Genomic DNA, 14,431 nt, shown 5'->3' with positions numbered 1-14,431 from the left:
GACGGGAGATACTGGTGGCCCACTTTAGCTAAGGACGTGAGGATTTCTGTTTCTTCCTGCTCGGTGTGCGCCCAGTGCAAGGCTCCTAGACACCTGCCCAGAGGTAAGCTACAACCTCTACCCGTTCCTCAACGACCGTGGTCGTACCTGTCGGTGGATTTTTTTGACTGATCTTCCACCTTCACAGGGTTACACCACGATCCTGGTTGTTGTGGATCGGTTGTCTAAGTCCTGTCGTCTCCTCCCTTTGCCCGGTCTCCCTACGGCCTTACAAACTGCAGAGGCCCTGTTTACACACGTTTTCCGGCACTATGGGTTGCATGAGGATATAGTGTATGAACTGGTCCCCAGTTCACATCAAGGGTCTGGAAGGCGTTCATGGAGCGTCTGGGGATCTCGGTTAGTCTTACCTCAGGTTTTCACCCTGAGAGTAATGGGCAGGTGGCGAGAGTTAACCAGGATGTGGGTAGGGTTCTGCGGTCTTATTGCTAGGATCGGCCGGGGGAGTGGGCGAAGTTCGTGCCCTGGGCAGAGATGGCTCAGAACTCGCTACGTCACTCCTCCACTAACCTTACTCCCTTTCAATGTGTATTAGGGTATCAGCCGGTTCTGGCTCCTTGGCATCAGAGCCAGACCGAGGCCCCTGCGGTTGACAATTGGTTTCGGCACGCTGAGGAGACCTGGGAGGCAGCCCACGTCCACCTTCAGCGTGCCATAAGGCGCCAGAAAATTGGCACAGACCGTCGCCTCAGTGATGCCCCAGTGTTCGCACCAGGGGACAGGGTCTGACTCTCGACTCGAAACCTGCCCCTTCGCCTGCTCTGCCGGAAGCTGGGTCCGCGGTTTGTGGGGCCGTTTAAAGTCCTGAGGAGAGTGAACGAGGTATGCTATAGGTTACAACTACCCACTCATTACCGTATTAACCCCTCGTTCCATGTCTCTCCTCAGGCCGATGGTGGCTGGCCCGCTCCAGGAGGCTGAAGTGCGTGATGTTCCTCCGCCTCCTCTAGACAGAGGGGGTTCCGGCATACTCTGTTCGATCCATTTTGGATTCGAGACGTCGGGCGAGGGGCCTTCAGTACCTCGTGGACTGGGAGGGGTACGGGCCGGAGGAGAGATGCTGGGTTCCGGTGGAGGACGTGTTAGATCCTTCCATGTTATCAGAATTTCACCGTATCCATCCGGATCGCCCTGCACCTCGCCCTCCGGGTCGTCCCCGAGGCCGGTGTCGACGCGCGTCAGGGGGGGGGGGGTACTGTCACGACTTCTGCCGAAGTCGTTGCCTCTCCTTGTTCGGGCGGTGTTCGACGTCACCGGTCTTCTAGCCATCATTGATCCTTTTTTAATTTTCCATTGGTTTTGTCTTGTCTTCCCACACACCTGTTTTCAATCCCATTCATTACCTGTTGTGTATATAACCCTCTGTTTCCCCTCATGTCTTTGTCAGAGATTGTTTTATTGTCAGTGTAGTGTGTTTGTTGTATAGGTGCGCGTTGGGTCCTTGTACCCATGTTTGTTTGTTATGTACTTTTAGTGCTATGGAGCATACTCCGTGGACTTTATTAAAAGACTCCATTTTACACTCCATTTGACTCTCCTGCGCCTGACTTCCCTGCCACCTATTATACCTATGCATGACACTCTCTCAATTGTTCTACCTCTTTTCCTTACTTTCTCTCCCTTTTTCTCTCTTCATTAATTTCTCTCCCATTCTCTTATTCTCTATATGCAACCCTACATCACCTCTCTTCTAATACAGTTGAAGTCGGAAGTTTACATACACTTAGGTTGGAGTCATTAAAATTTGTTTTTCAACCACTCCACAAATTTCTTGTTAACTTCTGATGGTATAGGGGATGCTTGCGTCCCACTTGGCCAAAAACCTGGGAAAATGCAGCGCGGCAAATTCAAATAAAATGATATAAAAATCTAACTTTCATTAAATCACACATGTAAGGTACTCAATTAAAGCTACACTCGTTGTGAATCCAGCCAACATGTCATATTTTAAAGGCTTTTCGGCGAAAGCATAAGAAGCTATTATCTGATGATAGCACAACAGTAAACAAAGAGGGTAGCATATTTCAACCCTGCAGGCGCTACACAAAACGCAGAAATAAAATAAACATGCCTTACCATTGACAAGCTTCTTTTGTTGGCACTCCAATATGTCCCATAAACATCACAATTGGTCATTTTGTTCGATTAATTCTGTCCATATCCAAAATGTCCATTTATTTGGCGCATTTGATCCAGAAAAAAAACAGCTTCCAAATTGTGCAACGTCACAAAATATTTCAAAAGTTGCCTATAAACTTTGCCAAAACAGTTCAAACTACTTTTGTAATACAACTTTAGTTATTTTTAACGTTAATAATCGATCAAATTGAAGACGGGTCTATCTGTGTTCAATACAGGAAGACAACAAACCAAGCTACTTTTCAAGTCTTGCGCAACTCTCAATAGTGCAACGCAGTTCCTAGATGGCCATACTTCTTCATTGCACAAAGGAATAACCTCAACCAAATTCCAAAGACTGGTGACATCCAGTGGAAGCGGTAGGAACTGAAAACAAGTTTCTAAGAAATATTGTTTCCCAATGAGAGGTAATGAACAGACAGAGACCGAAAAAAAACCAAATTCTGAACGGTTAGTCCTCTGGGTTTTGCCTGTTACATAAGTTCTGTTATACTCACAGACATGATTCAAACAGTTTTAGAAACTTCAGAGTGTTTTCTATGCAAATCTACTAATAGTACATCTTATATTCTTGGCATGAGTAGCAGGAAGTTGAAATTGGGCACGCTATTCATCCAAAGTGAAAATGCTGCCCCCTATACCTTTTAACAAACTATAGTTTTGGCAAGTTCATTAGGACATCTACTTTGTGCGTGACACAAGTCATTTTTCCAACAATTGTTTACAGACAGATTATTTCACTTATAATCCACTGTATCACAATTCCAGTGGGTCAGAAGTTTACATACAGTACACTAAGTTGACTGTACCTTTAAACAGCTTGGAAAATTCCAGAAAATGATGTCATGGCTTTTGAAGCTTCTGATAGGCTAAATGACATCATTGGAGTCAATTGGAGGAGTACCTGTAGATGTATTTCAAGGCCTACCTTCAAACTCAGTGCCTCTTTGCTTGACATCATGGAAAAATCCAAAGAAATCAGCCAAGACCTCAGAAAAAAATGTAGACCTCCACAAGTCTGGTTCATCCTTGGGAGCAATTTCCAAACGCCTGAAGGTACCATGTTAATCTGTACAAACAATAGTACGCAAGTATAAACACCATGGGACCACTTAGCCGTCATACCACTCAGGAAGGAGACGCGTTTTGTCTCCTAGAGATTAACGTACTTTGGTGCGAAAAGTGCAAATCAATCCTAGAACAACAACAAAGGACCTTGTGAAGATGCTGGCGGAAACGGGTACAAAAGTATCAATATCCACAGTAAAACGAGTCTTATATGGACATAACCTGAAAGGCCGCTCAGCAAGGAAGAAGCCACTGCTCCAAAACCGCCATAAAAAGCCAGGCTATGGTTTGCAACTGTACATGGGGACAAAGATTGTACCTTTTGGAGAAATGTCCTCTGGTCTGATGAAACAAAAATGCAACTGTTTGACCATAATGACCATCGTTATGTTTGGAGGAAAAAGGAGGAGGCTTGCAAGTCGAAGAACACCATCCCAACCTTGAAGCCCTAGGGTTGCAGCATCGTATTGTGGGGGTGCTTTGCTGCAGGAGGGACTGGTGCACTTGACAAAATAGATGACATCATGAGGATGAAAATTATGTGGATATATTGAAGCAACTTCTCAAGAATTCAGCCAGGAAGTTAAAGCTTGGTTGTAAATGGGTCTTCCAAATGGACAATGACTCCAAGCATTCTTCCAAATTTGTGGCAATCAAATTCAAGTTATTGGAGTGGCCATCACAAAGCCCTGACCTCAAAATATGTGGGCAGAACTGAAAAAGCATGTACGAGCAAGGAGGCCTACAAACCTGACTCAGTTACACCAGCTCTGTCAGGAGGAATGGGCCAAATTTCACCCAACTTATTGTGGGAATCTTGTGGAAGACTACCTGAAACGTTTGACCCAAGTTAAACAATTTAAAGGCAATGTTACCAAATACTAATTGAGTGTATGTAAACTTCTGACCCATTGGAATGTGACGAAAGAAAGAAATGCTAATAAATAATTCCCTGACATTTCACATTCTTAAAATAAAGTGGTGATCCTAATTGACCTAAGACAGGGAATTTTTACTAGGATTAAATTGTGGACAACTGAGTTTAAATGTATTTGGCTAAGGTGTATGTAAACTTCCGACTTCAACTGTATACCCCCCCCCCCAAGAGAGAGAAAGAGGGAGAGAGAGAGAGTTCATTGGTAATTCTCTCAGTCTCACCTGTGTTTTAGAGTCGGGGCGGAGCCAGGGGATGGTTCCATTGCGTCTGAGTTCGGCCATCTTGGAATTCAGTTTGTGAGCCAGGACGATGGTGAGAGGCATGCACTCCTCTGTCTCATCTGTAGCATAGCCAAACATCAGACCCTGGTCTCCAGCTCCCATATCCTCCTCTTTCCTGTCGATGTGGACACCCTGAGCAATGTCTGGACTCTGCTGCTCCAGAGCCACCAACACATTGCACGTCTTATAGTCAAAACCTGGGGAGAGAGAGAGGCGGGAGAAAGGTAGGGACAGAAAGAGAGAGAGAGGGAGGGGAAGAGACAGAGGGACATGATTCATCCTCTAGTATGTTTCTGATTTTCTACATTATGCAATCTACACTATAGTATAGTAGAACACTCACAAAAAAATATAAACGCAGCATGCAACAGTTTCAACGATTTTACTGAGTTACTGTTCATATAAGGAAATCAGTAAGTTGAAGGAAATTCACAAGGCCCTAATCTATGGATTTCATATGACTGGGAATACAGATATTCATCTGTTGGTCACAGATACCTTAAAAAAGGTAAGGCTGTGGATCAGAAAACCTGTCAGTATCTGGTGTGACCACCATTTGCCTCAAGCAGCACGACATCTCCTTCCCATAAAATTGATCAGGCTGTTGATTGTGGCCTGTGGAACGTTGTCCCACTCCTCTTCAATGACTGTGTGAAGTTGCTGGATAATGGTGGGAACTGGAACACGCTGTCATACACATTGATCCAGAGCATCCTAAACATGCTCAATGAGTGACATGTATGGTGAGTATGTAGGCCATGGAAGAACTAGGACATTTTCGGCTTCCAGGAATTGTGCACAGATCATTGCGACATGTGGCCGTGCATTATCATGCTGAAACTTGAGGTGATGGCACGACAATGGGCCTCAGGATCCCGTCACGGTATGTCTGTGCATTCAAATTTCAAATTGCCATCGATAAAATGCAATTGTGTTCGTTGTCCACAGCTTATTCCTGCCCCACACCATAACCCCACCAACACCATGGGGCACTCTGTTCACAACGTTGGCATCAGCAAACCGCTCGTCCACTCAACGCCATACACGCCGTCTGCCATCTGCCTGGTACAGTTGAAATCGACGTAGAGCACATTTCTCCAGCATGCCAGTGGTCATCGAAGGTGAGCATTTGCCCACTTAAGTCGGTTACGACGCCGAACTGCAGTCAGGTCAAGAAATTGGTGTGGACGATGAGCACGCACCTGAGACGGTTTCTACATAACCAAATTCTTCGGGTATGCAAACCCACAGTTTCCTCAGCTGTCTGGGTGGCTGGTCTCAGACGATTGTCTCAGGTGAAGAAGCTGGATGTGGAGGTCCTGGGCTGGCATGGTTACACATGGTCTGTGTTTGTGAGTCCGGTTGGACGTACTGCCAAAATGTCTAAAACAACGTTGGTAGAGAAGAGAACGCTTGTGTCATTACGTCAATATCCCAATATGGGGTCAGTGGGTTTCTTATGTGTTGTGTGTCCCAACTGTTCTAATGAGCTTATTTCCTTGATTTTTTTCTTGGAAATTAAGAAGTTATGTAAGACAAAATCAAAGGGTTTGAGTTCAAACAAAACAGAAAGCAGTGCTAGCTTTAGACAGAACAGAAGGAATGCATGGTGAAATGCTTTTGGGACATTTGCCTTTGTTGGTCTGTGTGTTTCACTTAAATGTGTCCCCTCACTCACCATGACCCTGTGTGTTTCCTTTAAATGTGTCCCCCTCTAACTCCCACTGGCAACCTTGGCATCTGGGTCCCGTTTCAGGTGAAGAGTAGAGAAATGAACAGTAATGATCATGCTGTTTAATGAGCTTCTTGATATGCCACACCTGTCAGGTGGATTGATTATTTTGGCAAAGAAGAAATGCTCACTAACAGGGATGTAAAGACATTTGTGCACAACATTTGAGAGAAATAAGCTTTTTGTGTGTATGGAACATTTCGGGGATCTTTTATTTCAGTTCATGATACATGGGACTAACACTTTACATGCTGCATTTATATTTTTGTTCAGTAGAAACATATTTTTTTTTTTACCTTTATATTACTAAGCAAGTCAGTTAAGAACAAATTCTTATTTTCAATGACGGCCTAGGAACAGTGGGTTAACTGCCTGTTCAGGGGCAGAACGACAGATTTTGTACCTTGTCAGCTCGGGGATTTGAACTTGCAACCTTTCAGTTACTAGTCAAATGCTCTAACAACTAGACTACCCTGCCGCAACAGAAGCCTGTTTCTCACCTTTGTCTGAGTTGTCGTAGCCGATGTGTTTGATCGTGTCTCTGACAACCTTCTGGTAGTCTACATTGGCCCGGGACGTGATCTCTCCACACAGCAGCACCATGCCAGTCTTACACACCGTCTCTACACAGGGTGAAGACAACCATTAACACTTTATAACTGTGTAATAACAACCAATGACACTTATCTTTAGATAAGTGGTATTCTATGTAAGTATGTCTCAAGTGTTGTGTAATTGATTGGTAAGGTATTTTGAACTTGTAGACCTCTATCTTGGGAAACAAAAAACAAATCAAGAACAACAACAACAAATAGTTTTGAGTTCATAGTGGACATAGATAAGTGTAGAATGTACATTAGGTCAATATCCCAATATGGGGTCAGTGGGTTTCTTATGTGTTGTGTGTCCCAATTATTCTAATACGCTTATTTCCTTGAGTTTTTTCTTGGAAATTAAGAAGTTATGTAAGACAAAATCAAAGGGTTTGAGTTCAAACAAAACAGAAAGCAGTGCTAGCTTTAGACAGAACAGAAGGAATGCATGGTGAAATGCTTTTGGGACATTTGCCTTTGTTGGTCTGTGTGATTCACTTAAATGTGTCCCCTCACTCACCATGACCCTGTGTGTTTCCTTTAAATGTGTCCCCCTCTAACTCACCACAGGCAACCTTGGCATCTGGGTCCTGTTTCAGGTGAGCATCCAGGACAGCATCACTGATCTGGTCACATATCTTGTCTGGAAAAGGACAGAAAGATGACAATAATAAATAAAAAGAACAAAGGATACAAAGCAGACACAAATAAATTCATGAGTCGTTGGAGTGATGCCCGCCACCCGGCACATGGCTTGAATCAAGAAACACCGAAACAAAGTGTATTTGAGCGTGATGCGAATTAATAATCTCCTCATGAACAGGATTGTACCCATTGAACTTGGGAAATCTTTAAAAAGTGTCACATTCCTTTTTTGGGGATAATCCCAAAGTACAAAAGAGCAGTATTTGGCAAGACCTGAAAATGGTTGTCTCGCATTTATCAACAACCAATTTGACAGAGTTTAAAACATTTTGAAAATAATAATTATCAAATATTTGCACAATCCAGATGTGCAAAGCTCTTAGAGACACCCAGAAAGACTCACAGCAGTAACCGCTGCCAAAGGTGATTCTTACATGTTTTGACTCAGGGGTGTGATTACTTATGTAAATGAGATATTTCTGTATTTCATTTTCAATACATTTGCAAACATTTCTAAAAACTTTGTCACTTTGTCATTATGGGGTATTGTGTGTAGATGGGTGAGATTTGTTTTAAATTCAGACTGCAAAACAACAAAATGTGGAATAAGTCAAGGGGGAGGAATACTTTCTGAAGGCCCTGTATCCTATGATGCACATGCTCAAAGTCATCATTATCTCACATTAATAATCTTAATCTGGAGCTTAAGTTTACCACTGTATTTCAAGCCCTGGTGTACTTACAGATGTAGGATCATAATTTGAGCCAGTTTGCTACAGCAGCAAAATAATCCTGCAGCAACAGGAAATGTGAATTATTATGTGGATTAGAACTTTAGAAACCCTTTTAAACTCACCATTTTTGGGGTATTCTTTTTTACACTACAGGTTTGCATTTTCTCAGCAACAAAAGAGCAGTGGTGGGAAAAGTCTCAATTGTCTTACTTGAGTAAAAGTAAAGACACCTTAATAGAAATCGCATCAAGTAAAAGTGAAAGTCACCCAGTAAAGTATGTTGTTTAAAATATACTTACAGTTGAAGTCAGAAGTTTACATACACTTAGGTTGGAGTCATTAAAACTTGTTTTTAAACCACTCCACAAATGTATTGTTTAACAAACTACAGTTTTGGCAAGTTGGTTAGGACATCTACTTTCTGCATGACACAAGTAATTTTTCCAACAATTGTTTACAGACAGATTATTTCACTCATAATTCACTGTATCACAATTCCAGTGGGTCAGAAGTTTACATACACTAAGTTGACTGTGCCTTTAAACAGCTTGGAAAATTCCAGAAAATGATGTCATGGCTTTAGAAGCTTCTGATATGCTAATTGACATAATTTGAGTCAATTGGAGGTGGACCTGTGGATGTATTTCAAGTCCTACCTTCAAACTCAGTGCCTCTTTGCTTGACATCATGGGAAAATCAAAAGAAATCAGCCAAGACCTCAAAAGAAAATTGTAGACCTCCACAAGTCTGGTTCATCCTTGGGAGCAATTTCCAAATGCTTGAAGGTACCACGTTCATATGTACAAACAATAGTACGCAAGTATAAACACCATGGGACCACTCAGCTGTCATACCACTCAGGAAGGAGACGCGTTCTGTCTCCTAGAGTTTAACGTACTTTGGTGCAAAAAGTGAAAAATCAATCCCAGAACAACTGGAGGAAATAGGTACAAAATTATCTTTATCCACAGTAAAACGAGTCCTATATCGACATAACCTGAAAGGCCGCTCAGAAAGGAAGAAGCCACTGCTCCAAAACCGTCTACAACTTTTTTTTTTGAGGGGACAAAGATCATACATTTTGGAGAAATGTCCTCTGGTCTGATGAAACAAAAATATAACTTTTTGGCCAAAATGACCATCGTTATGTTAGGAAGAAAAGGGGGAGGCTTGTAAGCCGAAGAACAACATCCCAACCGTGAAGCAACTGGGTGGCAGCATCATGTTGTGGGGGTGCTTTGCTGCAGGAGGGACTGGTGCACTTTACAAATAGATGGCATCATGAGGGGGAAAATTGTGTGGATATATTGAAGCAACATCTCAAGACATCAGTCAGGTAGTTAAAGCTTGGTCGCAAATGGGTCTTCCAAATGGACAATGACCCCAAGCATACTTCCAAAGTTGTGGCAAAATGGCTTAAGGACAACAAATTCAAGGTATTGGAGTGGCCATCACAAAGCCCTGACCTCAATCCCACAGAACATTTGTGGGCAGAACTGAAAAAGCGTGTGTGAGCAAGGAGGCCTACAAACCTGACTCAGTTACACCAGCTCTGTCAGGAGGAAGGGGTCAAAATTCACCCAACTTATTGTGGGATGCTTGTGGAAGGCTACCCGAAACATTTGACCCAAGTTAAACAATTTAAAGGCAATATAGAAATACCAATAGACTGCACTGTTACATACTGTTAACTACAGAAGAGTATTAGGGCCAAGTGAAGAGAGAAAATAACGGCGATGGGTGGTGATACTTGGATACTTTTTTTTCGCCCTGGCTCCCTGTTGCTGTGTGCGTCACCATTGGAATGCATGATGTTAGATGACCTGGTGAAACTATACTTTAGAATTGGCTTTAGTAACAAGGAAATCCTATCTCTTTAAGCACATAATAACCATATTTTTATAAGTAGGCCTATTTGGACCTGGAAGAAGTTGTGCCACAGATTATTTTCAGAAGGAGGAACGACAGACTCAGACACAGAGGTGAGGTATTTCATTGAAGTCTGTGTGGTTACCTATATTAACCCTCCCACAAACACCTTTTTGTAAAACCCCTGCTTCATTGTTTATTCTTGAATTATTGCCACATTATTCTCAAAATATTGACACTTTTTTAAAGTACTATCATGCATAAAAAAGTCCTGTAAGTACCACATCCCATTTTTTTCTATTCACTTCACCCAAAGAGGGCAGAATAGGTTTTAGCATTTTTGATTGGACGTGATTGGAGTTAACATGGTTGGAGGGGGCGGAGTGTACGGGACCCCAGACTGTTGATTGCTTTAGCAGAATGAACATGTTAAAATAAGAGCCAATCAAACTGCAACATTGTACCCCCCCCCCCCCAAAAAAACACACACACCACAACTTATCAAACTTAATTGATTTACTGATTTCTGTGGAGCAGTGTGTGCAATGTACTGTGTGTCACTATCGGCCCACCGCTGTGCTTGTATTGGTGGGTGATGCATCATCAGACTGTTTGTGTGAATGTGTGTGCGTGCTTGCAATAGTTTACTGTGGGAGCATACGCCACTCTCTCTCTCCCTTTCTCTCAGCAATGCAACTCTACACCAGACCTCTACTCAATATCCCCCATCAGGGAGAGAGAGACAGAGAGAGAGAGAGAGAGACAGAGTGAGAAAAAGAGAGAGCCATTGGGGTAGTCTATCAATGGAATACCATCCATATGCTCTCATAGTAAATGTGTAAATGTGTCTGCCAGGAGCACAGACAGATTAACTACCTCCAGGGTCTGACTAGATGACTAGATACTATCTTTGTGTCATAGAGCACCATTACGCTGTGTTTCTACATCAGCACGGTAATCAGTTTTTGAGCAAATATTAGACATTTAGACATTTAGACAATTCTTTCCCCAATTTTTTTCTCTCCATCTTTTATATCTCATACTATATACCAGGGGTATTCAGATCTACGCTACGACAGGGGTGTCAAACTAATTCCGCAGAGTGTCTTAGGTTTTAGTTTAAATTAAGACCTAGACAACCAGGTGAGGGGAGTCCCTTACTAACTAGTGACTTTAATTCATTAATCAAGTACAAGGGTGGAGCGAAAACTATATATACTTGAACTATGATTGTGTCAAACTGTAGCCATGCAACAAATATATAATGTGTATTATCAACATTGAGTAACTATTCACACTTCATCTGACAGGCACAGATGTAGGTTCTCATTGAGCATGTTGCTATAGCTGTGGGGCCACGGCTAGAAAAAAATTGTGCGTACTGGTAAAGAGCATGTAAAGAGCAAGTAAAATGGAACCAGGAGAAGACTCACCTGGATGTCCCTCTCCGACAGACTCCGAAGTGAACATGAAGGACTCATCATCCAGCAGAGTGTCACTCATTTTGACACAGGCAGGTGCTCAGAACCACTCAAAAACACAGAGAAGTTCCTCTGTTTCTTCAACAGCAGCCAAATAGATCTGGTGGGAGCTTTATATTCCTGCTCGAGAAGGTAGAAAGAGTGAGGGTTGCAGCCGTGTGGTCAATTGACTGTCTGTCTATCCAGATCTCTATCCAGAACTCCTGGACTATCTACACATGGTCCTATATATGGCTAAGAGAAAACACACACACATCATGTGGTGAACCCATGGGACAGACCATTCCAGGGGGGAGTTGTTGATGGAGGGGATTTAAAATGTAGTCAAGTCCCAATTAAACCCTTGTTCTTTCCACAATCCTGAATGGTGGAAGGAATCTACAACTTCTGTCGTCCACGGGGTGCTGCTGGAGTCCAGATACCCTTATTGGGCTGTAGAAAGCAAACTATCACTCCCCTCTATTCTCCGGGTTGGTTAGCTCTCCATTAGGATTGAGCTGAGGCTGTGTAAAGGTATGAAGAGAGAAAAAGAGAGAGGCTTTTATATATGATGCAATCTACCTTGCTAACTACCTTTCCTCAGCTACTTTGGTTTGGCAATATAACTTGGTGTTTAAAAAACACAATTTATTTATAGGAAAATAGATGGAGAGAATTGAACAAAACAAACATTTCTATAGTTGATGTTAGGGTTGAATATTTTCCCAGTATTTTACAAATGTTCCATCCTGGGAATAAATAACTTATGACCCAGTATTTCCCACCAAAGCCGGATGTGTCATTCAAAAGCATTATAAAGCATATAAATATGTCTGGATTTGATTAGCGATTTGATCAGCATGAAAATGCATACCTGATGCTACCTGAGCCATATATTAAATAGCCTACATTTTATGAGCCCGACATTAATGACATTTAATGAGTCCAAGCCCAAATTATTGTGCTGTTATCCAATGTACAGTACGAGTCAAAAGCTTGGACACACCTTCGCATTCAAGGGATTTTCTTTATTTTACTATTTTCTACATTGTAGAATTCTAGAGAAGACATCAAAACTATGAAATAACCCATATGGTATCATACAGTAACCAAAAAAGTGTTAAACAAATAAAAATATATATTAGATTTTAGATTCTTCAAAGTAGCCCTTTGCCTTGATGACAGCTTTGCACACTCTTGGAATTCACGTTCAATGATAAAGCAGAAGAGAACATATGATTCTGGTGCAGTATAGGCTACAGAATTTGATTTTAATTTTGAAACATAATAGTGCCTATTTGTATAATTAGTACAGCTGACGCATTCATAATATTTCCCCTAATGTTATTAGCCTACCTCTTCTTTTTCTCTTTATTGTTGCTTCATTCCTTTGTCACGAACCGGCTCAAAGCCCGTAACAAAAGGGAGACAACGTGGAGATAAGGAGTAACAAAACATATATTTATTAAGTAAAGTAAACTAAGTACAATATACAATGGTGTGTGTAATCAGTAATCAGTAGTGTAAGTGAGTGTTTTGAATGCATGAATGTGATAATGCAGGGTGTTGAAAGGTGCCAAAACAAACAACCAAAAACCACCAAGATACACAACAAAATCTATAAAGGTGTCTGCATGGAGAGAGTCTCCTCCATGAATGGGGAAGTGGTGTATTTATCCTGGGACACACCGGGCCCAGGTGTTTCCCATGTAGCCGACGACCCTCCAAACTCCGCCCACCGGCATCCTAATAAGGAAACAAGAACAAAGAGAGAATACGGCAGACAGAGTGGGAGGGTCGTCACACCTTCCTCACTTTAAAAAGTTACATGAAATACGTTTTCTTGTCCTTATCTTCATCATTCTAATGACGTCCTTGAATAATATGGGACTAGAATTAAATGCAGAAGACACTTCTCTTCATGAAAATTGAATGGTAATGGGTCTGAATAAATAACTGCTATAGCCTACTTCCATCACATGTTCACTCTTCTTTCAAACTACCCATGAGTTCTATTGGCTGCAGTATTTAACATCCAGCAAAAAAAGAGCTTGCGTCCCTGTTTGAATAGCCTGTTAGTATAAGAAATGCCCCCCAAAATAATGTCCAGCAAGCTATTCTAGTCTAGCGTTTCCTGCATGGGACTCCAAGAGCTAAGGAGTGTTTTTTTTCTGAGAGGCCAACAGAGCACAGGTGCTTGTGTGTTGCGCAAGAGACAGAGGCCTTAAGTTAGAAGCTTTTTATGCATAACCCATCATTAATTAGCTAAATATAAGGATAATACTGTATTGAATGTACAGTAAGTGGTAGGCTAGGACATCCATAGGGCTATATATCAATCTAGAACAGTGTAATCTATTTTGGATGCAATTTGAATGGAGTTGATGGAGAGAGAGAGAAAGACTGTAAGAGAGCGCTCACACGTGCAGTGGTTTAAAGCAAGGATATTCTTGTGACAGGCTGTTGTAAAACTATTTAAAAAATTACAATCTTTACAATTAACAAGGTGACCCCCAAAAGCCAGATGGAGATGGGTAAATTAGAGGCGCATTCGGTCTTCATATTACTGTAGCATAGGCTATGCTGCAACAGATATGGGTCTACCTGTGCTAAGAAAAAAGTTACCATGATGAGATGATAGGTCTACATGCATTGTGAATTGCGGTCCATACTGAGATGGGCTGTCTGTCCCTACCCTGTGTTGATTCATCATGCAGAGGCTGTAGAGAAACCAGATTTAGACACCACATATAACTTAACGATTCCATTTCATGGTGATGCTGTTCATATAAATAAGTCATTATAATTGACCGGTTTCTCGCAGTTATTTATCCCAGGAAAATGGAATGCTTTTGGGAGGTAAATCCCGGTAAATTTCGATAACGGGTTCTCGCCATTCATGCAAGGCTTCAA

General features: G+C 42.0%; 1 protein-coding gene across 4 annotated transcripts in view; it reads right to left on the bottom strand.

Annotated features, from left to right (window-relative positions):
• LOC135512190 (S-adenosylmethionine synthase-like) overlaps positions 1-11,759 on the bottom strand; it is a 32,500-nt gene extending 20,741 nt beyond the window's left edge. For 3 of the 4 annotated variants that reach the window (XR_010451383.1, XM_064933922.1, XM_064933923.1), the window contains exons 1-4: positions 11,492-11,758; positions 7,376-7,453; positions 6,718-6,840; positions 4,426-4,682 (exon numbers count right to left, since the gene is read on the bottom strand). Coding sequence is in view for 3 of the 4 variants with exons in the window: in XM_064933922.1 (XP_064789994.1) it covers positions 4,426-4,682; positions 6,718-6,840; positions 7,376-7,453; positions 11,492-11,561 (528 nt within the window). In the remaining variant the exon portion in view is untranslated. Of the gene's footprint in view, positions 1-4,425; positions 4,683-6,717; positions 6,841-7,375; positions 7,454-11,491 lie in introns of all 4 variants that reach the window. The other variant, XM_064933924.1, reaches the window with a different exon arrangement.
• Positions 11,760-14,431: the final 2,672 nt, after the last annotated feature.

The sequence above is a fragment of the Oncorhynchus masou genome, chromosome 24 (assembly GCF_036934945.1).
Source record: "Oncorhynchus masou masou isolate Uvic2021 chromosome 24, UVic_Omas_1.1, whole genome shotgun sequence".
Classification (NCBI taxonomy): Eukaryota; Metazoa; Chordata; class Actinopteri; order Salmoniformes; family Salmonidae; genus Oncorhynchus; species Oncorhynchus masou.
Note: the sequence above shows the minus strand (reverse complement) of the source record. Positions and strands in the feature narration are given on the sequence as shown.